Genomic DNA, 21,294 nt, shown 5'->3' on the forward strand with positions numbered 1-21,294 from the left:
TTTGACCAGGGTGAAGTTGTGGGAGAGGAGCCCTTGGAGCCTCTGGGGTCTCATTGTCCAGTAGCCCGTCACTCACAGCTTATCCTGAATTCCTTCTGCAGCCCCGCGCTCCTGGGCCCGCTGCCTCACAGACATGCGTTGGCTGCGGAACCAAGTGATCGCCCCCCTGACAGAGGAGCTGGTGTTCCGGGCCTGTATGCTGCCTATGTTAGCACCTTGCATGGGCCTGGGCCCTGCTGTGTTCACCTGCCCGCTCTTTTTTGGAGTTGGTGAGTCTGGCCAACTTGGTCCTGGTGTGTTCTCAGCATGAGAGCTGAGAAGGGGGCTTGAGGTGAGGGGCAGGCCTAGAAGGGAGGCTGGGAGGAATGACTGTGATGCGATTGTCACCTTTTTCCCAGCCCATTTTCACCACATTATTGAGCAGCTGCGTTTCCGCCAGAGCAGTGTGGGGAACATCTTCTTGTCTGCTGGTGAGTCCTGGCTAGCTGGCCTGGGTTAGGGTGTGTGATGATGTCCCTAATGGCCACTCTGGAGAAGGAATTGGGAACTGAGGGCTACAGTATTGGAGGGGCCACTGACCGTGGGAGTTGGGGTGCAGGACAGCCGTAGGTGGTGGGGCAGGCAGCCACTGCCCTGGGTGGAGGGGATGGTGGATCTTTGGCTGATGGGTGTGTAGTGCGGGGGCAGGAAGGGTGTGCAGGTGTGGTCACTCGCGGCCTCCCCGTCTCCAGCGTTCCAGTTCTCCTACACAGCCGTCTTCGGTGCCTACACTGCTTTCCTCTTCATCCGCACAGGTTGGTCCTCAGTCCCTCATGGGTCCCTGGGGGCCCACAGGAGCGGGTGGGAGAATGGGAATACTGTTTGTTTTAGGAACAAGTTCTTCTATTCCAGTCCTTGAGACAGGCTGGTCTGAGAGGTGGAAAGGAGCAGAGGCCGTGGTGTGTGGGTGGATGGCTGGGGTAGTGGGATCTTGATCTCCTGTTTCAGGGGATGAGAGTCACTAGCCCTAGAAGGGCCAGAGGAGGTGGTAGGGCTGCTCCCTGAGTTGCTGTCTCTTTTCCCCAGGACACCTGATTGGGCCAGTTCTCTGCCATTCCTTCTGCAATTACATGGGTTTCCCGGCTGTTTGCGCGGCCTTGGAGCACCCGCAGAGGCGGCCCCTGCTGGCAGGCTATGCCTTGGGTGTGGGACTCTTCCTGCTTCTGCTCCAGCCCCTCACGGACCCTAAGCTCTACGGCAGCCTTCCCCTTTGTGTGCTTTTGGAGCGGGCAGGGGACTCAGAGGCTCCCCTGTGCTCCTGACCTACGCTCCTGGATACGATATGAACTCTCACCGGCTCCCCAGCCCTCCCCACCAAGGGGTACTGCAGGGGAGGGACTGGCTGGGGTCCCCGAGATCTCAGGAATTTTTGTAGGGGATTGAAGCCAGAGCTAGTTGAATCCCAGGGACCAAGAGAAAGGAGCAGATATCCAAAGGGTGCAGCCCCTTTCGAAAGGGGTGTTTACGAGCAGCTGTGAGTGAGGGGACAAGGGGCAGGTCCCAGGAGCCACACACTCCCTTCCTCACTTTGGACTGCTGCTTCTCTTAGCTCCTCTGCCTCTGAAAAGCTGCTCGGGGGTTTTTATTTATAAAACCTCTCCCCACCCCCACCCCCCAACTTCCTGGGTTTTCTCATTGTCTTTTGCATCAGGACTTTGTATTGGGATATTAAAAAGAGATTTAACTTGGGTAACATGGCCTTGGACCTTTGGGAATCGGTCTATTTGGGATCTTGTGTGAGAACTCTAGGCAACTCTGAGGAGTGTGCCCGCCACCTGTCCCAGCTACCTTCAACAGTGACATCTGGACGGTGCATCCCAGCAGGTAGTTTCCCTGGAGTACAGACTGGGCTGGGAGCTCTGGTTGCTGGGGCCTGTGGCTTCCTCCTCCCTGAGCCATGCCCCAAAGTCCTAGTGTGGGTGGGTCTGAGACTGCAGGTAGCAGCTGTAAGTCCTGCTCATCCTGGGGCCTGTGGCTTGGCTGATGGGTCAGGGAGGGAACCATGGCCCTGGCCCTGACCTCAGCAATGGAGCCTCCGAGCTGTCTCCTCTGAGGGGAGGAGGATTGGCCTGAAGCCTCTGCCAGGACCTCCACAGTCTGCCCGTCTTGTTTTTCACAAGAGGAAATAGGTCCCAAATGGGAGAGAAACCTACTCCTGAATCACCAGAAGTAGAGGCTTTTCTGGTTCCCTCCACCTCGGACCTCTGCCCCAGAGGAACCCAGAACATAGGCTGCAGCTCTGAGGGCGGCGGCGGCGACTTTGCCAGGCAACACGGTGACTCCAGGGTCCTTCTCAGCACCTACAAGTGTTCTGCCTGCTCTCCATCATTTTTGGAAGGGCTCTCATTTCCCTGCCTGTGCCCTTTTAAAATTAGATTCTCGAACCCGGGAGGCGGACATTGCAGTGAGCCAAGATCACACCACTGTACTCCAGCCTGGGCGACAGAGCGAGACTCCGTCTTGGCGGTGGGCTGTGGGGGGCAGGTAGGAAATATTAGCCCTTTAGGTTCCCTTCCAGGCTCAAGGAAGTTGTCCCAGGGTCCCTTCCCTGAGGCTGGCCGCTGAGGGAAAGAAAAGGGATGTGCAGTCACTCCCCCACGATGCCTGCAGGCTGGCCGTGACAACATCCACCCGGATGGAAGGGGCAGCATCGCAGTCACTTGCCTCCTGGGGTACATCTGGGACCTGGCGGTCCAGAAAGGAAGAGGCTCAAGCCCACTGTGACTTGGCCATCCCAGAGGTTGGACTGGCACTGGGAGCACTGGGCAGAGACCTGCTGGGCACTTCCTATTCCAGAGGCTGGTGTTTCCTGCATCAGCCTCCCCACTCCTACCCCTCCATCTCAGGAACTGCCCAGCCTCCTGCTCCCTTCCCCATCCTCCCCCTACCTGTGGGCAGGAGGGCAGTGGTGCAGGCAGGGTTAGTGTCCCCGCTGTAGGAAAGGCAACTGAGCAGGGGTCTGGAGGGGTCGTCATGGGGAGCGGCAGGGTTAGAACCTGAGACCCTGGACTCCCCCTCACCTCCCGCCATCATTCTCACATCCAGAGCACACACAAGACTGCCGGATCACCATTCCCGACGGTCTCACCCACTGCCCAGAAGGTGGTACCTGCTTGCATTTACCTGCTAACTGAGGTGGGATGCTGGCCTTGGGTTTTAGAAAGTAAAGCAGCGGGGCTGGGAGACGAGTCTGCCAACGGCTTGGGTTTCATCTCTGTCTGTCTCTTACTACTTGTGGAGTCCTGGACAAATTATTTAATCTTCCTGTGACTTGATTTCTGTGTCCATAAGAGGATAAAGTTAATTCCCTGAGTTAACAGGTGTTAAATACTTAGAACAGGCCCCACCCCTCAAGTTCGGTACTACTAGTCCTGTCGAGGGAGTATACACAGTAAGCACCCAATAGTGACTTAAAACAGGGCCACAGCTGTCATCCTCACTACCCTCTGAAGAGGATGACACAACTGACCTGCCCACCCACTGCTGAGTGGTGTGGGCTGGGGGCTGCACTAGGCCGGGGGGCTGCACAGGATCCAGCATGGAGGGCAGGGGAAAGCCAATTTTATTGAGCAAACTTCCCAGGACCTGGGACATCTTCAATCTCCCTTCCCCCAGGAGATAGGACCCCTAAACCTCCCCCGGGTCCTAGGACCACCTGACCCACCACTTGTAGTCTTCAGTGAGGAGGGGACCCTTATTTGGCAAGAGATGAACATGTGAGCAGCTATCCGCCAGAGGAAAGGATGATGGCTGAAAGGAATGAGCCGCTGCAGGCGGTGTCTCTCCTGTCCAGCTCTGGACAGGACCTCCACGGCCCGACCTTGGTGGCCTCGGGCGCTGGCTGGCCTGGGCCTGCTGTGGCAGCACAGCTTCTGTTGAAGGCTTGGGGATGGCCAGGCTGCCAGTCTGGGGCAAGATCACTCGATCTCCAGGATGAGGTCGTCGCCTTCCAGTGTCATGTCCTTGGTCACGTGAACCTTGCGGACAGTGCCCTCCATGGGCGAGGTCACCACAGTCTCCATCTTCATGGCACTGAGCACACACAGGGGCTGGCCCTTGGTCACCTTGGCCCCTGCCGCCACTTTGATGTCTATCACCTTCCCAGGCATGGGCGCCCCGATCTGGCCCTTCACGTCCTTCAGGGCCTTGGGGTGGAAGTGCATCTCCTGAAGGCACAGGCCAGAAGGGACATGAGCTCCTGGGCCTAGACAAGCCCCACCGCCCGGCTGGCCCTGGGGGAGACAATACCTTCATGGCCTGGGTGTCCTTGACCAAGATGGACCGCAGCTGCCCATTGAGCTCAAAGAAGACCTGCCTCTGGCCGGCCCGGTTCAGGTCGCTCACGGCCAGGGCTTTGATGTGCAGCGTCTTGCCCCGCTCCAGCTCCACCTGCAGGAAGGGTGTGCAGACTCAGGGCTGGAGGCCAAGGTGGGAGAGCAGTCCCCCGGCCCTGGCCATAGGAAGTCCCCACACTGGGCCTTGGCTCCTCGTTCCTAACAGCCTAGCTCCCGGTCTCAAGAGTCTGAGTCCTTTCTGCTCCCAAAGCTCGTGAGGCTGAGTGACAGCCGAGCTAAACTCCAGTGCTCTGGGGCAGGGGGCCAGGGTGGAGTGTGGAGAAGCAGCAAAGCCACTGACCTCAAACTCCTCTGCGATCCTGGGTCCCTGAAGGAAGAGGCGAGTATTCAGGCTATCCAGGGGGCCAAAGGTGGCAGTGAAGTCCTTGAAGTGGGCAAACACATCGGGGTACATAGCTGCTGAGAGCACATCTTCCGGGGTCACCTCCTCCCCATGCCGGTCTACCAGCTCCTTCTCCAGTGCCTGCAGATCCAGGGGAGGCAGGGAGGCTCCAGGCCGCCCCTCCACCCTCGGCAGGTCCTTCAGTACCTGGGGAGCAAAGCGGAGTGTCAGTCCCAATTCCTGCATCCAGCCCCCACCCTCACATCATGCTGGGCCTTCCCTACCTTAGAGCGAAAGGGTTCGGGGAAGCCCCCGTGGGGGACGCCGATGTAGCCCTGCAGGAACTCCACCACGGAGCGGGGGAAGGATAGCTCTTCTGCCTGAGCTTCAGCCTCTGCCCGGCTCAGTCCATTCTGTACCATAAACTGGGCCAGGTCCCCCACGATCTTGGAGGAGGGCGTCACCTGAGAAGGCCCTGGAGGTTAGGGTGCCAGGCACCTCAGGCAGCCAGCAGCAGGTGCATGCAGGGCTGGGTCAGGTAGGAGAGCACTGGGCCGGGCTCACCTTGATGAGATCGCCCAGCATCTGGTTGGCCTCCACATAGGCCTTCTTGACCTCCTTGAACTTGGAGCCGAGCCCCATGCTGTGGGCCTGGAAGTGCAGGTTGGTGTACTGGCCCCCTGGGATCTCATTCTCATACACGTCCGAGTTGCCAGACTTCATGGTGGCCGTGCAGTCGAAGGCCGCGTACAGTCCCCGAGCCCCCTCCCAGTACTCACTGTAGTCAAACACTCGCTCCATGGGCACCTCTGCAGGGAGGCCAGAGTCAGAGGAAGCCTTAGAAATGCATGACTCCTCCAGGACCCAGGGCTAGCTCAGGTCCCATGTCTGCCTCAGGTGATAGAAGGCGGCAAGGCCAGAGCAGGGCATCTGGATCCTAGGCAGGTCCAACACTACTGGGACTGGTGGTGGCTGCGGATTGGAGAGGGGTGTGGCCACGGGCTGCTGTTCTTCCTACCTGTATCCAGGGGAGTCCCTCTGGTACAGGCCACCAGGGCCCCCATACTGGGCTGTGACGTCATCCCGGACATGGAATCGGCTGCCACATCCACCACATCAGCTCCAGCCTGGGCACAGGCCAGCATGGCTGCCACGCCTGCCCCTGACGTGTCGTGGGTGTGGATGTGCAGTGGGAGGTCGGGGAAGCGGTCCCGGAGGGAGCTGACCAGCATGGTGCAGGCTGTGGGCTTCAGCAGCCCAGCCATATCCTGGGGGAAGTCGGGGAGAGAGATGGTAGAGGGGGCAGGACATGTGCCTGTGGGTGGGGGGACATGGCCGGGACAGAGAGGGAGAGATGGACAAGTGGCCCAGGCACCTTGATGCACAGGATGTGGGTGCCAGCTCGCACCAGCTCTTCGGCCAAGCCCATGTAGTACTGCAGTGAGTACTTGGTGCGGCTGGGGTCGGACACGTCGCCGGTGTAGGAGATGGCAGCCTCCACCACGCCTCCGGCACTTCCTGCCGCCTCCATGCCCAGCAGCATGTTGGGCAAGTAGTTGAGGGAGTCAAACACGCGGAAGACATCCATGCCATTCTCTTTGGCCACCTCACAGAACCTGCGAGGGTGAGAGAGCCCAGGGCTGAGCCCCACCCCACCTCCCTCTGAACAGTCTTCCCTGGCTCCTTCCTGACCCACTCTACTGCCCCAGGGAAGAGATCTGAGGATCTGGCCTGGCAGGGGGTGTGGTATCCACAGGTCGGGGTGGGGGGGCACACAAGTGTGAACCAGGCCCTGGAGGATCAGCTAGGCCAGTGGCAGGCTGTGGAAGAGGGCACTGAGCAAGGAGTCCTGAGGCCTGGGTTCCATTCCCAGCCCTGCACCGGGTGACCTGAGCAAGTCTCAGGCCTTCCACTGCCCCAGGAGTGAGGGGGTAATTTAGAATCCTGTTCAGCTCTGCAACTCCCATTCTACATTTCTCGATTATTTCCAAACAGCAGCCCCTGCTGCGTGTGGCCACAGAGAGACTTGGTGTCAGGCCCACTGTGGGGAACAGAGGCCATCACCACGTGGCTTGGTACCCTCTGGGCCACAACAGGTAGTATCCGCCCACCCCACCCCAGGCTCACTTGAAGACCACGTTGTCTGGGTAATTGGTGTAGCCCACAGCATTGGCCCCCCGCAGCAGCATCTGGAAAGGGATGTTGGGGATGAGCTCCCGGAGCTCCTGCAGCCGCCGCCAGGGGCACTCATACAGGAAGCGCATGGCGACATCAAACGTGGCTCCTGCACAGGAACCAAGAGGCCCAGATCAGCTCTGCGTGTCTGGGGAACTCCACCAGGCCTTGCAGCCAGCTCTGCAGCCCAAGCCTCTGGCCCCAATACCAGATCCTGCTTATCTCCGCCGTCCCTGTGTTCCCTGCTCCAACCCCCACAAATTTTCCCTTGGCCGATCTCTCAGGGGGAGACCAGGCTCATTTGTGTCCCTTCTATGCCCCCTTTATAATCCCACCTTCTGTGCATCTCTGTGCTATAATTAACTAACAGGCAAATGTCTCCTCCTGACCCTGGGCCTCCCAGGATGCACCTGGTTTTCAGCTCTGCAACCTCGTGCCAGCACCAGGCCTGGCTGGAGAGGGGGCTGTGCCTTCTTCAGTTCTTCCTCTTTGGTGTTCTTGGTGTTAACGTCTCTAGCTTGTCCCCAGTGGCCTAAGCCTTTGGGATTGGCCACACAGTGGACAACCAATTCCTGCCAGGCGCTGCGCAGCATGCCAGCCTACCTCCCCAGTTCTCCATGCTGAAGAGCTTGCTGAAGTTGTGGGCAACATAGGGGGCGATCTTTTTGAGATCGTGGGTTCGCACACGAGTGGCCAACAGTGACTGGTGGGCGTCCCTGAAGGTCGTGTCCATCAGCAGCAGCCCCTGGTGGTTCCGCACAGCTCGAGCAAAGCCCTCGGGCCCCTCTCGCAGCAGGATGTCTCTGAAACCAGCCGGGGGCGGGCCTAGGGTAGACAGGGGCATTGGTGCCCATCCTGCAGGTGGCAATCTCCTATCTCCCCCATGAGTTGACAGAATGGATCTCACCTACCTATGGGCACTGCAGGGACAATGGGGTCCGTGGGGCTGGGGCTGGCCTTGACGGGAATCGGGGTGGTTGGGCCGTTTACCATGACATGGCCTGGGGAGAGAGTGGGCAGTGGGTCAGGGTGGGCTGGGCAGAGGCTGAGTAGAGGGCAGCAGTGAGAGTGGCTGGGCTCAGGGACAGGGACACATCCCTCCAGGATCCCCGGGCTTCCAGCTGGCCCCTGTCCTCTCCAAAGCCAGGGCCTCCTGGGACCAGGCAGTGGGGACCTCTTGAGGGCCACGTGGATGGAAAAGTGGGGTCTCTCAGATCAGGAGCAAGGAGAGTGGTGAATGGGAGGGTGCGGGACAAGAGGACGCAGGGCCAGAATGAGGGCAGGGGTGAGGGGCAGAGGGCACTAGAAGTTCTTTGGTCATGGGGAGTGGCAAGGAGGTAGGAGCAAGGGATTGGGAAAGGGAGGGGAAGGGTGGGGAGGGAAGGGCAGGGCAGGGCAGTCTTGGGCCAGACCGAGGTAGTGCAACAGCTTTTGGGCCCGGTTCTGCGCAGGCCGCAGCTGGAACAGCTCTGGGTTCTCGTCGATGAACTGGGTGTCCACGGTGCCTGCCAGGAACTGCTGGTTGTTGAGCACATTCTGCAGGAAGGGGATGTTGGTCTGCAGGACAGAGGTGGGTGGGAGGGCGTCACCATGCAGCACAGACAGGGAAGGGAGAGGAGAAAAGGCTGAAGGTGCCATCCCAGGCCAGCACAGCTTCTGGGCCTCACTGCAGAGGGGCACTTCCCCATCCCTCAGCCCTCCCCTCACTCCGGCAGAGCCCCCTAAGCTGTCAGGGCGTGGGCCTGCTCCCTCCATACTTGCTTACCCCGAAGCATGTGCTGAAGGCCACCCCCTCCTGCCTCCCTGCAGCCTCGAACAGGGCTCAGCCTTTCTTCCAGCAGCGTGACCCACAGCAGTCACCCTCAACCCCCGGCCCACGCTTCCCGAAAGAGGGCTCTGCCCGCAACAGACCACACTCTGGCGCTCTCACTAAGTCACTCCTCCCAGCTGAGTCCAGCGGGCGCGCTCCCACCTTGCTGCTCACTCCCTGGGCTTCCAAGCCATCTTGCTCTCCTGCCCCTTCTTCCCCAGCTCCTCACACATCACATGCTCCCAGGAGGCCCCATCCCGGGGCTGCAGCACCAGTCACAGACTCTGCCTCCAGGGCAAGACCCAGAGGTGCAACTGCCTCCTGGGTCCTTCCTTGTTCACCCCTCACATAAGTTCAGCAAGTCCACAGCCAGGTTCCTGCCTGTGCACCCAGTCCTCCTGTGCCCAGTGGGTGCCCCACTGTCCCCCCAGTCACCAAAACCTGCATCCCATCACCCTCACCACCCACTCCTCCATGTCACTGGTCAACCCAGAGGATTCGACCACAGCCATTTCGGGACCCTGTGACCTCTTCTCCATCTCCAGGCCACACCCTCCACCGCCTTCCTCATCATGGCCATCTCCAGCCACATCAAACTTGCCTCGAGCTCCACACCTTTGCACGTGCCTGGGAAGCTCTCCTTGAACTTCTGAACTCAAAGGCCTTCGTCCTGGCCTCACACCCTCGGCAGAGCTGATGCTCACCTTTCCAGCAGGCCCCTGAGGAACGCCTGTGGGCAAGCGCACCCCTTGGCTTCACCTGCTCATCTGCCTGGGAACCCCTTGGGGGCAGGGTGCTGCCTGAGGCATGTGTCAGTGTGCTTTGTGCACAGGGGCCCTCAGTGCCACTCATTAAATGGCTGGGTGACAACATGAGGCTGGGCCAGAGTGAGTATGACTTAAATGGCCACGTGGGGACATGGGGGCCAGCACTGTGAGAGGTGCTCCAAGGCCTGTGAAAGCATGGTCTGTGGCCATGTAGCAACAGCCCTGGCTTCCACCTCAGAGAAAACATCTCCATGCGTCACTTATTCATGATCCCTGTTGGCACCTTCGACAGGGACTCAAGGCCACCTGGACCTCTCTGAGCTCGCCCTCTCCTCTTCGGCTCCCATCACCTGGAGGCCTGGATAGAAAGGTGCCTCCTCCCAGCCTGTCAGGTGCCCACCACAGAGTGGGGCCCTGCCAGCAGTGCCGCGCCTGTCTGCCCTTGAGCCTTGCCCCCGCCTCTCCTGAAGAGACGCTGACATTTCAGCTGGGCCAAGGCATGGCACTGGAGAAGGGAGGCAGCTAATGAAACCATCCAAAGAGCCCCGATTGCGCAGGGTGAGAAGGACCCTTGGAGGCCTCCCTTTCCCACACTGCGTCTCCCTTTTGTAGACGTCTCCCCTTTGTGACTGTCGGGCTGCCCATCCTCTCCTCTGTTCTGTAAGCTCTATGGGGGCAGGAACCAGGCCCATCCGGTTCCTGATGAGCCCAGCTCCCAGCACTGGGCGGCCATGGTGGATGCTGGTAAACATCTATATTTAGAGTGAATTAAAACTTTTTTTGTTTTTCCTTGAGACACAGTGTGTCGCCCAGGCTGGAGTGCAGTGGCGCAATCTCAGCTCACTGCAACCTCTGGCTCCCTGGTCCATGCGATTATCGTGCCTCATCCTGACAGACATGCACTACCACACCCAGCTAATTTTTGTATTTTTAATATAGACGGGTTTTGCCATGTTGGCCAGGCTGGTCTCAAACTCCAGGCCTCAAGTGATCCACCCGCCTCGGCCTCCCAAAGTGCTGGGATTACAGGCATGAGCTACTGCGCCCGGTGGAAAACATTTTTGATGGGGAGAAGAGGAACAAAGCCATAGCTGGTGCTACTGCACATCAGAGTTGACCTGCACCAGGACTGAATCTCCCTCATTTTACAAACGCCACAGCCGAAGCCCAGTGAGTGGTGCCAGTGAGAATGGCTTCCGGCTGCCCATAAGCCCCTCACAAGCTGCAGCTGTCCTCCTCTCTCGCCCCTAGGAAATGCTTAAAGTATGTACCATCCATCTCTCCTGACCTATAGGAGGAACTTGTTTTCAGTGGTCGGGTAACGTGCCCAGGACTACACTGCTGTGCCGACGGGATCAGAATTCCAATCTTGGGTTTCCCCGAGTTTCCTGCCACCTGGTCCATGGGGATCAGGGCTGGAGGGAGAACGAGGATGGCTGAGGTTTAGGTGGCCTAAGGACTAGGAGACACGGGGAGGTGGTGACTTCCCCTGTTTCCCAACTGGGCAGGCCGCTGGTGGTGGCGGGCAGCTGGAAGGAGACCAGGCTCGCAGAGCCACCCAAGCCCCAGCTTTCTCCACCAGGAAGCAAGGAACCTCCCCCACCTCACTCTGGGAGCCCTTTCTCTGAGCCGAGCTGGTTCCGAGCCGCTCTTCCAGGAAAATAGACCGGCGCGGACAGAGCGGGAAGGAGGGGCCATAGGCGCTGCGAGGACGCACAGCTTCCCACTGCGTGCCCCCGGCCGTTGCGAAGCCGCGCCGCGCAGACCAATCCGGCCCGAGGCGGAGGCCGGTTGGCTCCAGAACGCCTGGCTGGCGGGGCGGGCGGGGCAGCTGGGGAGGGAGGGAGAGGCAGCAGAGACAGGGCGGGGCGGCGGGGGCGGGGCGCCTGCCCGGAGGCCGAGCCCTCTCGGCCCCACCCCGCAGCAGCCTTGCCAGGGGGACCGCCCCAGCCCCCCACGATCAAACCCCGTGCCGGTTGGGGACCCTCCACGTGACTCGGTGATGCAGAACGGTTATGACCTTCAGCGTGTGTCTGAACGCGAGGGTCCCAGCAACAGTGCGGGTTTGCGCTCGGCCCTGCCCGTGGGTGCAGGGACGTGTGGGTGTGTGGGCATGTGTGGGTGTGTTGGGGAGGGTGCCCAGCGACATGTGACAAAGACTCCCGTCTCCGGGAGATGGTGAAGGGGTCCGCGAGCAGGCGCTTTGTCTGGCTGTCTGCAGAGTGAGGTTCGCGCCGCGGCGGGCGCCCGTGCGGTGCAGGATGCCGGGGCGCCAGGGTGGCCCGGGGCGCGCGCGCCTGTGCCAGGGTGAGTGCGCTGCGGCAGCGCCGGGGGCAACGCGGCGGCCCGCGCCGGCCTGTGGCTCGGGCGTGCGTGAACTGGGTGCCACCCGTGGACGGCTGCAGCAGCCGCGTGTCCCCGTGACCTCGGGAAGCCGGCCAGGCCCGGTGTGATCCCCGCGCGCCCCTCCCCGTCGCCCTCCACGTGCGTGCCGCTGCGCGCGCGCCGCGGCGCGCAGCCCGCTCGCCTGTCGCCGCCGCCACCGCGAACCGCCGCCGGGAAAAGGTGGCCGGGAACCGAGCGAGCCGGGGCCGCGGCCCGAGCGCCATGGGCCCGAGGTCGGCGGCGCCGGGTCATCCCCGGACTCGCCCCCGCGAGAACGGCCAGGAGTCGGCGTGGGGCCGCCGGGCTCGCAGGGAGGCCGGCCCGGCCCCCTGATGCGACGGACACCAGGTGAGGGGGGCCGCCGGGCGCAGCGCGGGCCGGCCCCCCCCCCCCAGGGAGGGGACACGGACTCACGGGAGGTTCGGGGGGCGCCCTCTCTGGCTGGGGGAGGGGATGGCGCGGAGGGGGGAGGGGGCTGGCGATTCCTGGGAACGCCTGGGAAAGGAAGTTCCGGGACCCTCCCTGCTCTCCATCCTCCTCCGCTTCCTGCCTCATGTCTCACCTTGTGCCCAGCGCCTGGACTCCCCCTTAACTGCTTGGGAAATGTGACCTTTGCTCTGGGGGGCCTGGCCCTGCAGGCCCCAACCTTCCCTCATCCCTGGCGGCCCTCTTGGGCCTCTGACCCAGCCCCTCCCCGGGCCAGGCTCACAGAAGCTGGCTTCTGGGACTGTCCTGGGCCCAAGTGGGCACCTGCGCCAGCCCCACCTGTGCCCGGGCTGTGGCCCTTCCCTACAGGGCGCTCACCATGGCCCCGCCGCTCCTGCTGCTGCTGCTGGCCAGTGGAGCGGCCGCCTGCCCGCTGCCCTGCGTCTGCCAGAACCTGTCCGAGTCGCTCAGCACCCTTTGTGCCCACCGAGGCCTGCTGTTTGTGCCGCCCAACGTGGACCGGCGCACAGTGGAGCTGCGACTGGCTGACAACTTCATCCAGGCCCTGGGGCCCCCTGACTTCCGCAACATGACGGGGCTGGTGGACCTGACGCTGTCTCGTAATGCCATCACCCGCATTGGGGCCCGCGCCTTTGGGGACCTCGAGAGCCTGCGTTCCCTGCACCTGGATGGCAACAGGCTGGTGGAGCTGGGCACGGGCAGCCTACGGGGCCCCGTCAACCTGCAGCACCTCATCCTCAGCGGCAACCAGCTGGGCCGCATCGCACCAGGAGCCTTTGACGACTTCCTCGAGAGCCTGGAGGACCTGGACCTGTCCTACAACAACCTCCGGCAGGTGCCCTGGGCCGGCATCGGCGCCATGCCTGCCCTGCACACCCTCAACCTGGACCATAACCTCATTGATGCACTGCCCCCAGGCGCCTTCGCCCAGCTCGGTCAGCTCTCCCGCCTGGACCTCACCTCCAACCGCCTGGCCACGCTGGCTCCGGACCCGCTTTTCTCTCGTGGGCGTGACGCAGAGGCCTCTCCCGCCCCCCTGGTGCTGAGCTTCAGCGGGAACCCCCTGCACTGCAACTGTGAGCTGCTGTGGCTGCGGCGGCTGGCGCGGCCGGACGACCTGGAGACCTGCGCCTCCCCGCCCGGCCTGGCCGGCCGCTACTTCTGGGCAGTGCCCGAGGGCGAGTTCTCCTGTGAGCCGCCCCTCATTGCCCGTCACACGCAGCGCCTCTGGGTGCTGGAAGGCCAGCGGGCCACGCTGCGGTGCCGGGCCCTGGGTGACCCCGCGCCCACCATGCACTGGGTCGGTCCTGACGATCGGTTGGTTGGCAACTCCTCCCGAGCCCGGGCTTTCCCCAACGGGACCTTAGAGATTGGGGTGACTGGCGCTGGGGATGCTGGGGGCTACACCTGCATCGCCACCAACCCTGCTGGTGAGGCCACGGCCCGAGTAGAACTGCGGGTCCTGGCCTTGCCCCACGGTGGGAACACCAGCACCGAGGGGGGCCGCCCCGGGCCCTCGGACATCGCCGCCTCGGCTCGCACTGCTGCCGAGGGTGAGGGGACGCTGGAGTCTGAGCCAGCCGTGCAGGTGACGGAGGTGACTGCCACCTCAGGGTTGGTGAGCTGGGGTCCTGGGCGGCCAGCAGACCCAGTGTGGATGTTCCAAATCCAGTACAACAGCAGCGAGGATGAGACGCTCATCTACCGGTGAGGACATGTGCCCCACACCCGGCTGCACTCCCGGCACCCTCCCTCCGCCCTCTGCTCCCCACAAGGCTTTGCTTCTGCCCGTCCTCTCTCTGGGGCTGACAACCCCTTCCCGACCATGGCTGCTGGACTCTTGGAGGAGCAGTGGCCTGGCCTGGCTGCCTGAGGGGGCTGGAGCTCAAGGGGTGGCAGGAGGACCCCACCCCATGAGATGTCCCAGGTGTCACTGAGCTGTGCAGGCCTCCCCCGGCAGCAGGTGGCGGTTGGGTCTGTCTGAAGCACATGGCCCGCGCCCGAACGCATTATTTCTGCCTCTGCTGGTGCCATCCCCCCGATCCCATCCCCCTCGCTTGCCTGGGTCCTGTGCCAGTGCACACACCCATCTCCTGGCCACACTCTTGAGCCTGTTTGCCTTCCTGAGTGAACGCAGGAGCCGAGTGGCCCCCAGGGGGAGGGGTGTTTGGAGCTGGGAGCATGGGAGAGGGGAGGTGAGGATGGGGCTAGACCCCAGCCCCCAGCTCTGACCACCTGCCCTTGCCTGCAGGATAGTCCCAGCCTCCAGCCACCACTTCCTGCTGAAGCACCTGGTCCCCGGCGCTGACTATGACCTCTGCCTGCTGGCCTTGTCACCGGCTGCTGGGCCCTCCGACCTCACGGCCACCAGGCTGCTGGGCTGTGCCCATTTCTCCACGCTGCCAGCCTCACCCCTGTGCCACGCCCTGCAGGCCCACGTGCTGGGCGGGACCCTGACCGTGGCCGTGGGGGGTGTGCTGGTGGCTGCCTTACTGGTCTTCACTGTGGCCTTGCTGGTTCGGGGCCGGGGGGCTGGGAATGGCCGCCTCCCCCTCAAGCTCAGCCACGTCCAGTCCCAGACCAATGGAGGCCCCAGCCCCACACCCAAGGCCCACCCGCCACGGAGCCCCCCGCCCCGGCCGCAGCGCAGCTGCTCTCTGGACCTGGGAGACGCCGGGTGCTACGGTTACGCCAGGCGCCTGGGGGGAGCCTGGGCCCGACGGAGCCACTCTGTGCACGGAGGGCTGCTTGGAGCAGGGTGCCGGGGGGTAGGAGGCAGCGCCGAGCGGCTGGAAGAGAGTGTGGTGTGATGCACGGGCAGCTGCTTGTGTGCTCCAAGGGATGAGCCGCATGGGGCAGAGGGCCCGGGGCGGCCACCTGGCCTGGGAGTCCCTCCCTGGTTTTTACTCTCGGTACCTCAGGCTCCCCTGTGTGCTTGGCGGGGCAGGGAGCCCTTTCCTTGGTTCTGGCCTCCAGACCAGAGTAAGGGGCAGGTCCCTCCAACAGGTGCTCACAGCCACCAAGGCAGGGGCTGCAGCCACCAATTGGGAGTCTTGTTTTTATTTATAATAAAATTGTTGGGGACACCTCAATGCTAGTCTGTCTTGTCTGGCTAGGTCCCCCGAGATGGGAGGATGGGACACAGGCCAGTGGTGGCACACAGACAAGGGCGGGGCTCCTGGGCCCTGTGGGGACAGCCAGAGCAGCCTCGGGCCTCCCGGCTTCCTGTCCATGGGGGCGGCCCAGGGCTGTGCCTGGTGTGTTCTGGCCTGCAGGAGCATGGGCTTGGGCAGGCGGCCTTCCCTCGCCTGTAAGTGCAAAGAATGCCCCTTCCTGCCAGGTGGGGCCAGGACGTGGTGCCCAGTGTAGAGCCTGGGAAGCACACGTGAGCGCCTTCCCCATGGCGCTTCAGGGGCTGCAGGACAGGTACACAGGACTGGACTAAGCAACAGGAGGAGGTGGGGGACAGTGCAGCCCTTCTGGGAGAAGGGACCTGGGCTGAGCATACAGTGAAAAGTTTTCATGGCTCCCAGTGCTGACAGCTGTGTCTGCCACCTCCCAGGGCATCTTGTGGACTGGTAAAACGCCATCCCAAAGGAAGGGCAGGGAACCCCACTGCGCTGCCATCAGCCCGCGATCCTCTGGAAGGTTCCTATCAGAACTGTGGGTCCTAGTGGGACGGCACCTCCCAGCTCAGATGTGTTCTGGGTCTTCCAGGGAAGGCAGCCTTTGCCCTCCTTCGCTGCAGGGAGGCAGCCAGATGGGCACACAAGCCCTGCTCTGCTTCCTCTGCTGGGACCCCTGGCCAGGCCCGGGCAGCCTCTGACCTGGCCCAGCCCCTGCAGCCTCCTGAACTATTTGCTTCTAGGCACTGGCTAGGGGGCATGGGCAGACGTGGCCCTCAGCCCTGCAGAGGGTCGGGCTCCCCCAGGTGCTGTATGAAAACTCAGAAGGCAGCCCTGGCACCCCAGGCCACGGCGAACACGCTGCACAGACTCCCTAGTATTTTCTGTGTGAGGGTCAAGGCACTGCCGCCAGGCAGCCGAGGTGAGGCAGGTGCTCTAAGGCGTACACGTGTGTTCATGTGTGCACGGACCTGGCTCACATGCGTGTGCCTGCCTTCCCAGCCCCAGAACAGGCAGCTAGAGGTGGGCTTCGAGAGCCTGGTTTAGATGAATGGGAGCAAGATCCTCGACAGAGAAGGGTGTGGGGAGCGAATGCCATGGAGGAGTGGGCGGGGGCACGGGACAGCATGGGTGGGCATGGACGGCAAAGGGACAGGAGGGCCAGGGCTGCCACGCTAGGCACTAGCATGAGGCTCAGGGGGCAGCTACAGCCAGCGGCCTGGTCTTGGTATACATTTGGGGAGGACTTAGCACCCCCAGACACCAGAGACACTGATCCTGCTGCTGGCCCTGTGGTCACAGGCTCTAGTGCCCCTTTCTCCACCTGGGGGGCAGAGGACGGTCTGAGGAGGAGGATCTTTCCAGGCCCTCCAGGGTGCAGTGCAGGCGCAAGGTCCTATGGCCCAGGGACCAGTTTGGCACGTGGGGAGCTGCTGAGGGTGAGAAGGCAGCAGAGGAACTGGAGCACAACCCTGGGAGCCAGCCAGGACCATCAGAGCAACGGGCAGGGGCAGGCGAGGGGGATGGCCTGGGTCACCCCTGTGCATGACCACAGATCCCCTCAACACTGAAGCAGCTTGAAGGACATCCCCACCAGGACACCAGGAGCCGCAGCAAAGTGCAGGGGGAGCGCGTGATGTCAGCAGCTGATGTTGCAACCCACCTCTGCCTGTGTGCACGACACGGACCCCCAACAGCGAGGCTGAGAGACTCCCCACGGAAGAGTAACACTGCCTGGTCTCTGGGAAGTGCGCTGCTCCCTCTCAAGCTGGGAGACAGGCTGGCCACACACACAGGCATGGGCCCAGAAGCCTCCAGGGGCTCTTGTGACCAACCAGCCATGTGGACACGTAAGGAGCGACCGCAGGGCCCTGAAGGGACAGCACGGCCCACATGCCCCCCGACCTGCCCACCAGCTGCGCCTCAGCAACAGGAAGGGCTGGAAGAAGCTGCAAGAAGGACGCGAGGCCAAGACAGAGGGGCTGGTGCCAGTGCCCAGGACAGCCAGTGCCCAGAGCCCCTGTCCTCCGGCTCTTTTTGCCGTGACACTGACGGTAGCACCCACGGGACACGTGCTGGCTTCAAAGGCCGAGGCAGCATTTCTTGGCTGTGGATTCCTCTCTAGCTATAGACACCAGTAACAGAGCCCAGCAAAGGGTTCTTTGGATCCTAAATACCCATTTAGGGTCCTCATGCCAGGCAGGGTACCCCCCAAGGCTACCCAAAGCTGAGCTGAGCTGCCAGCCCACTAAGGGCCTCCTAAGCCTCCTGCTCATGTTTCTGGCTGCGCCCCTGCCCTCAGCTGCCCCGAAGCACCCAACACTGTGTGCACCAGGCCAGGTGAGGAGGGCAGGGGGCTGGCGGGGGCCTGACTTGGCGCAAAGTGACCATATCTACACGGCTTGGGCTCTTGCCCGGGGTGGGGATCCACATTTTCCAGAAATTAAGAATTATCTGGGAGGCCAGGCACAGTGGCTTACACCTGTAATCTCAGCACTTTGGGAGGTCGAGGCGGGCGGAACATCTGAGATCAGGTGTTTGAGACCAGCCTGGACAACGTGATAAAACCCTGTCTCTACTAAAACTACAAAAATGAGCCAGGCATGGCGGCGGGCGCCTGTATTCCCAGCTACTCGGGAGGCTGAGGCAGGAGAATCGCTTGAACCCAGGAGGCAGAGGTTGCAGTGAGCCAAGATCACACCACTGCATTCTAGCCTGGGTGACAGAGCGAGACTCCATTTCAAAAAAAAAAAAAAGAATTATCTGGGGAACTTGTTCAAAACACAGGTTCTGGGGCCTCTACCCCAACCTGCGGGATCAGGATTTCCAGAAGGGAGGCCTGATGATATTTAACACACATTCCAGGTGATTCTCACCCCAGAGGGGCAGGAAGCAGTGTGGGTCTCCCTGGAACAAGGTTAGACAGGAGGCGTGTGAGGAAGAGCTCCGGCCAGGCCACTCGCAGGGACTCCTGCAGCAGGGTGCCCAGGTGCCTGCAGAGTCTGAAAACAGCTGGAGTCTGGTGTGCAGCTACAGCTGGGGAGAGCCACTGACCTGACCCATCAGTCAGGGGCAAGGCTGAGGTGAGAGCATGTGCCGGGCCCTTGGTGGGGAAGTGAACGGCTAGGGGACCCTCCAAGGGCTGGGAGCAAAGGCAGGCAGGGGCCGCAGCTCTCACCTTCACGCCTCGGACGCGGAACTCCGCAAGGGCTCTGCTCATCTTGGTAGCGGCTGTGGGGTGGTCTTTGCCGTGGGCGATGACTTTGACCAGCAGCGAGTCATAGTGGGGTGAGATGATGGCTCCTTGGAAGGCAGAAGCATTATCCAGGCGGATGCCCATGCCCTCTCCGCTCCGGAACACCTGTGGGAAGGGTGAGGCGTGAGGACCTGTGCCAGAAACTGCAGTCAAAAAGGCCCCACCCATCCCGCGGCTGGCCAGGTGTGCGCCTGGCAGCTGCTGAGAGCCGAGCGTGCGGTGTCCACAGGTGAACCCCAGCTCTGGCTGGTCAGGTTTTGCTCTGTTTCTGCCACCAAACCCAGGAGTGCGTCCCTTCTCTATGTGCCACAGTCACTGCTGCTGGCTCCCTGTGAGGAGCTGGGAGGGGGCAGAGGAGGAAGGGAATGCCTGCCGGAGAGCAGGAGAGGGGCCTGGGCAGGCAGGGGCCGGCCCTGCCTCTATTCCCACGGACCTGCTGCACCTGCCTGAGCAACCCTCTGGCCTTTCAGACTCATCCACGTGTCCATGTGTTTGTTCCACAGCACGGATCGAGGTCTGACCCAGCCGCTAAAGGGCTTCGCTATGGACTCCCAGACAGCGAGGGGACGCACAGGCCGGCAACAGGGCCCCCGAAGGACAACGTGTGAGGCAAGAAGCGAGGCGGACCGGGGGGGTTGTTTTTGTTTCTAACAGGGTGGTGGGGAAGGCCTCAACATCCACCCACACTCCCTTCCTTTCCTTTCCTTCCAGAAGGGAGGATGGGAGGAAGGGAGGGAGAGGAGGCAACGAGGAGGAAGTGGGAGAGGAAACGAAGGGAAAGTGCCAGAGGCAGGAGAGCGCCTGCCCAAGGGTCCACACCCAGCAGGGAAGCAATCCAAGGCGAGGAGAGGACAGTGAGGCAGCAGGCCAGGGCCAGGGCCAGGGCCAGGGCCAGACAGCGACGGGAGGGGCAGCGGAGAGGAGGAGACAGAGGCGCCAACACTCACACACGCAGGGCAGGTGGCTCGTGCCGCCTGAATGAGCTCCTGCAGAGGAAGGCTCCCCAGAGGTGGGGGACCCGTCAGGCCCAGGTAAGGAAGAAGGGGAATAGGGGCACCACCCAGAGGGACTCGGGACACCCACTGCCCATTTCCGCTTCTCAGGGGTAGAGGCCTGTGTTCAATAAAAAGGAACTTAATAAAATATTTAAGGGTGAACACTCAGCTGAGAGCAGGAACTGTCGGCTAAAAATACTCTGTGGTGAGGCAGGCTCTGAAGAGCCAGGCCTTGGAAGTGGGATGGAGGGAGGCAGAGAAGTCAGGGGCTGCCGGACAGTACTCAGCCTGGGGCTGCCTCCGCCTACGGATTCCTCCAGAAACAGAATGCAGGCGGCCAGCTCCCTGCTGAAGCCACAAGCTCTGCTGCTTCCAGAATCCAGAGAGTTCTGGTTCCTACCCCCAGCCTCCCTTGTCTCAGAAGCCCAGAGCCTGGCCCACATTCATCCTTGCTCCCCTCACCGCCCCCACACAAGCCTGGGGGCCTCTGCCCTGGACTCTTGAGCAGAGCTGGAGCTCCATCAACGTCTTGCCTCCTTTGGGGCTCAGGCCCCTGGATAGGGAGCAAGTCCCCAGCACAGCTGGCACGGTGCTGGTAGCACGTGCAGGGCTGGGAACAGGCACTGAGTAGGCCACAGGGCTCCTGCCAACAGCTGGGACCAGAGGCTGGGGAGATGGGATTTGGAGGTCAATGACTGGGTCCCGTTGCTGAGAGGAGGGAAGGTACAGGGAGCCCTCCTGGAGAAGGCACAAATCTTGCTGTGCTGGGGAGCCTGCCCCAGGCTGCCTCAGCGCCGACACCAGCTCTTTCCCGCCACCAAGGCCGCCGTCTCACAGCCCTGAATCCGCCTCTTCATCTCCCTCCTGTGCCGCCATCTCCGACTCCCTCACCCATCCTTGATGGGCCCCTGAGCTCAGCTAAGACTCCACTGGGACCTCTGGGCCCAGTCCTTTGCTGCCCCCACCCCCAGGTCCTGCCTTGCTGGCCCTTCCTTAGATGGGAGGCGGAGCTTGGGCAGCAAGGCGTGGGGCTCCTGTGGGAGCTGGAGGGTCAGGGGCTGGCTTTGTGTCTGGGTCCCTGCGTTTTGCTCCAGCGAGCTGGCCTGCTCCCCGCTCCCGCCCTCATGGCTTCCTCCTGGCCTGGATGCCCGGCGGTCTCTTCCCCTGGGAGGCACCGTCCCTCCTCCAGGCACTGCCTGCCTCCGTGTACTCTACGCCCAATTCAGAGCCCACATGGGGGTCCTCCCTAACTGCCAAGCTGTGGCAACTTGGCGCCGCAGCCCCAGGCACCAAGCAGAACCTGTGCACAGGTGAGCTGGCGTCTCCCTCTGCTCGAGCGCTGCCCACCTCAATGCGGCCAGTGTCCGGCTGGAAGCTGCGCGCGGGGTCCTCGGTGGTGACCCGGCACTGGATGGCACAGCCGTTGATGCGGATGTTCTCCTGCCGCAGGCCCAGGTCGGGTAGGCTCCTGCCCTCAGCCACGTGGATCTGAGCATGGACCAGGTCTACACTGTGGGGCATGGGGAGGAGCGGGGAGAGGACAGGAGAAGAAGGGGAACATGAGGCGGGGGATAGATGAGGGGCACGGCAGCTAGGGGGGCATCCACACACAGTGCGA

General features: G+C 62.3%; 3 protein-coding genes across 30 annotated transcripts in view; 2 read left to right on the forward strand and 1 right to left on the reverse strand.

The window, feature by feature from the left end:
* LOC108518691 (CAAX prenyl protease 2) overlaps positions 1-1,738 on the forward strand; it is a 106,967-nt gene extending 105,229 nt beyond the window's left edge. For 18 of the 22 annotated variants that reach the window (XM_017857278.1, XM_017857285.1, XM_017857284.1 and 15 more), the window contains 4 exons: positions 102-269; positions 399-470; positions 732-794; positions 1,066-1,530. In XM_017857278.1, coding sequence (XP_017712767.1) covers positions 102-269; positions 399-470; positions 732-794; positions 1,066-1,301 — 539 coding nt within the window. In that variant the 3' untranslated portion in view covers positions 1,302-1,530. Of the gene's footprint in view, positions 1-101; positions 270-398; positions 471-731; positions 795-1,065 lie in introns of all 22 variants that reach the window. The other 4 variants (XM_017857291.1, XM_017857293.1, XM_017857270.1 and 1 more) reach the window with 3 other exon arrangements.
* Positions 1,739-3,580: 1,842 nt separating this feature from the next.
* PC (pyruvate carboxylase) overlaps positions 3,581-21,294 on the reverse strand; it is a 108,057-nt gene continuing 90,343 nt past the window's right edge. For 6 of the 7 annotated variants that reach the window (XM_017857265.1, XM_017857267.1, XM_017857266.1 and 3 more), the window contains 13 exons: positions 21,024-21,186; positions 18,604-18,786; positions 8,304-8,448; positions 7,803-7,892; positions 7,495-7,716; positions 6,844-7,000; positions 6,092-6,332; positions 5,735-5,984; positions 5,281-5,525; positions 5,001-5,180; positions 4,675-4,923; positions 4,288-4,428; positions 3,584-4,205 (listed from right to left, as the gene is read on the reverse strand). In XM_017857265.1, the coding sequence (XP_017712754.1) occupies positions 3,957-4,205; positions 4,288-4,428; positions 4,675-4,923; positions 5,001-5,180; positions 5,281-5,525; positions 5,735-5,984; positions 6,092-6,332; positions 6,844-7,000; positions 7,495-7,716; positions 7,803-7,892; positions 8,304-8,448; positions 18,604-18,786; positions 21,024-21,186 (2,515 nt within the window). In that variant the 3' untranslated portion in view covers positions 3,584-3,956. Of the gene's footprint in view, positions 4,206-4,287; positions 4,429-4,674; positions 4,924-5,000; positions 5,181-5,280; positions 5,526-5,734; positions 5,985-6,091; positions 6,333-6,843; positions 7,001-7,494; positions 7,717-7,802; positions 7,893-8,303; positions 8,449-18,603; positions 18,787-21,023; positions 21,187-21,294 lie in introns of all 7 variants that reach the window. The other variant, XM_017857263.1, reaches the window with a different exon arrangement.
* On the forward strand, positions 11,983-15,392 carry LRFN4 (leucine rich repeat and fibronectin type III domain containing 4). The gene is made up of 3 exons (XM_017857296.1): positions 11,983-12,201; positions 12,649-14,007; positions 14,552-15,392. Exons 2-3 carry the CDS (start codon positions 12,659-12,661, stop codon positions 15,108-15,110), a joined length of 1,908 nt encoding a protein of 635 aa, XP_017712785.1. The 5' UTR covers positions 11,983-12,201; positions 12,649-12,658; the 3' UTR covers positions 15,111-15,392.

This window comes from Rhinopithecus bieti, unplaced genomic scaffold (assembly GCF_001698545.2).
Source record: "Rhinopithecus bieti isolate Rb0 unplaced genomic scaffold, ASM169854v2 scaffold_44159, whole genome shotgun sequence".
NCBI lineage: Eukaryota > Metazoa > Chordata > Mammalia > Primates > Cercopithecidae > Rhinopithecus > Rhinopithecus bieti.

Coding starts and splice junctions, on each gene's coding strand:
- LRFN4 (XM_017857296.1), top strand. CDS start 12,659: ATGGCCCCGCCGCTCCTGCTGCTGCTGCTGGCCAGTGGAGCGGCCGCC. Junction 14,008..14,551: donor GATGAGACGCTCATCTACCG/GTGAGGACATGT, acceptor CCTTGCCTGCAG/GATAGTCCCAGCCTCCAGCC.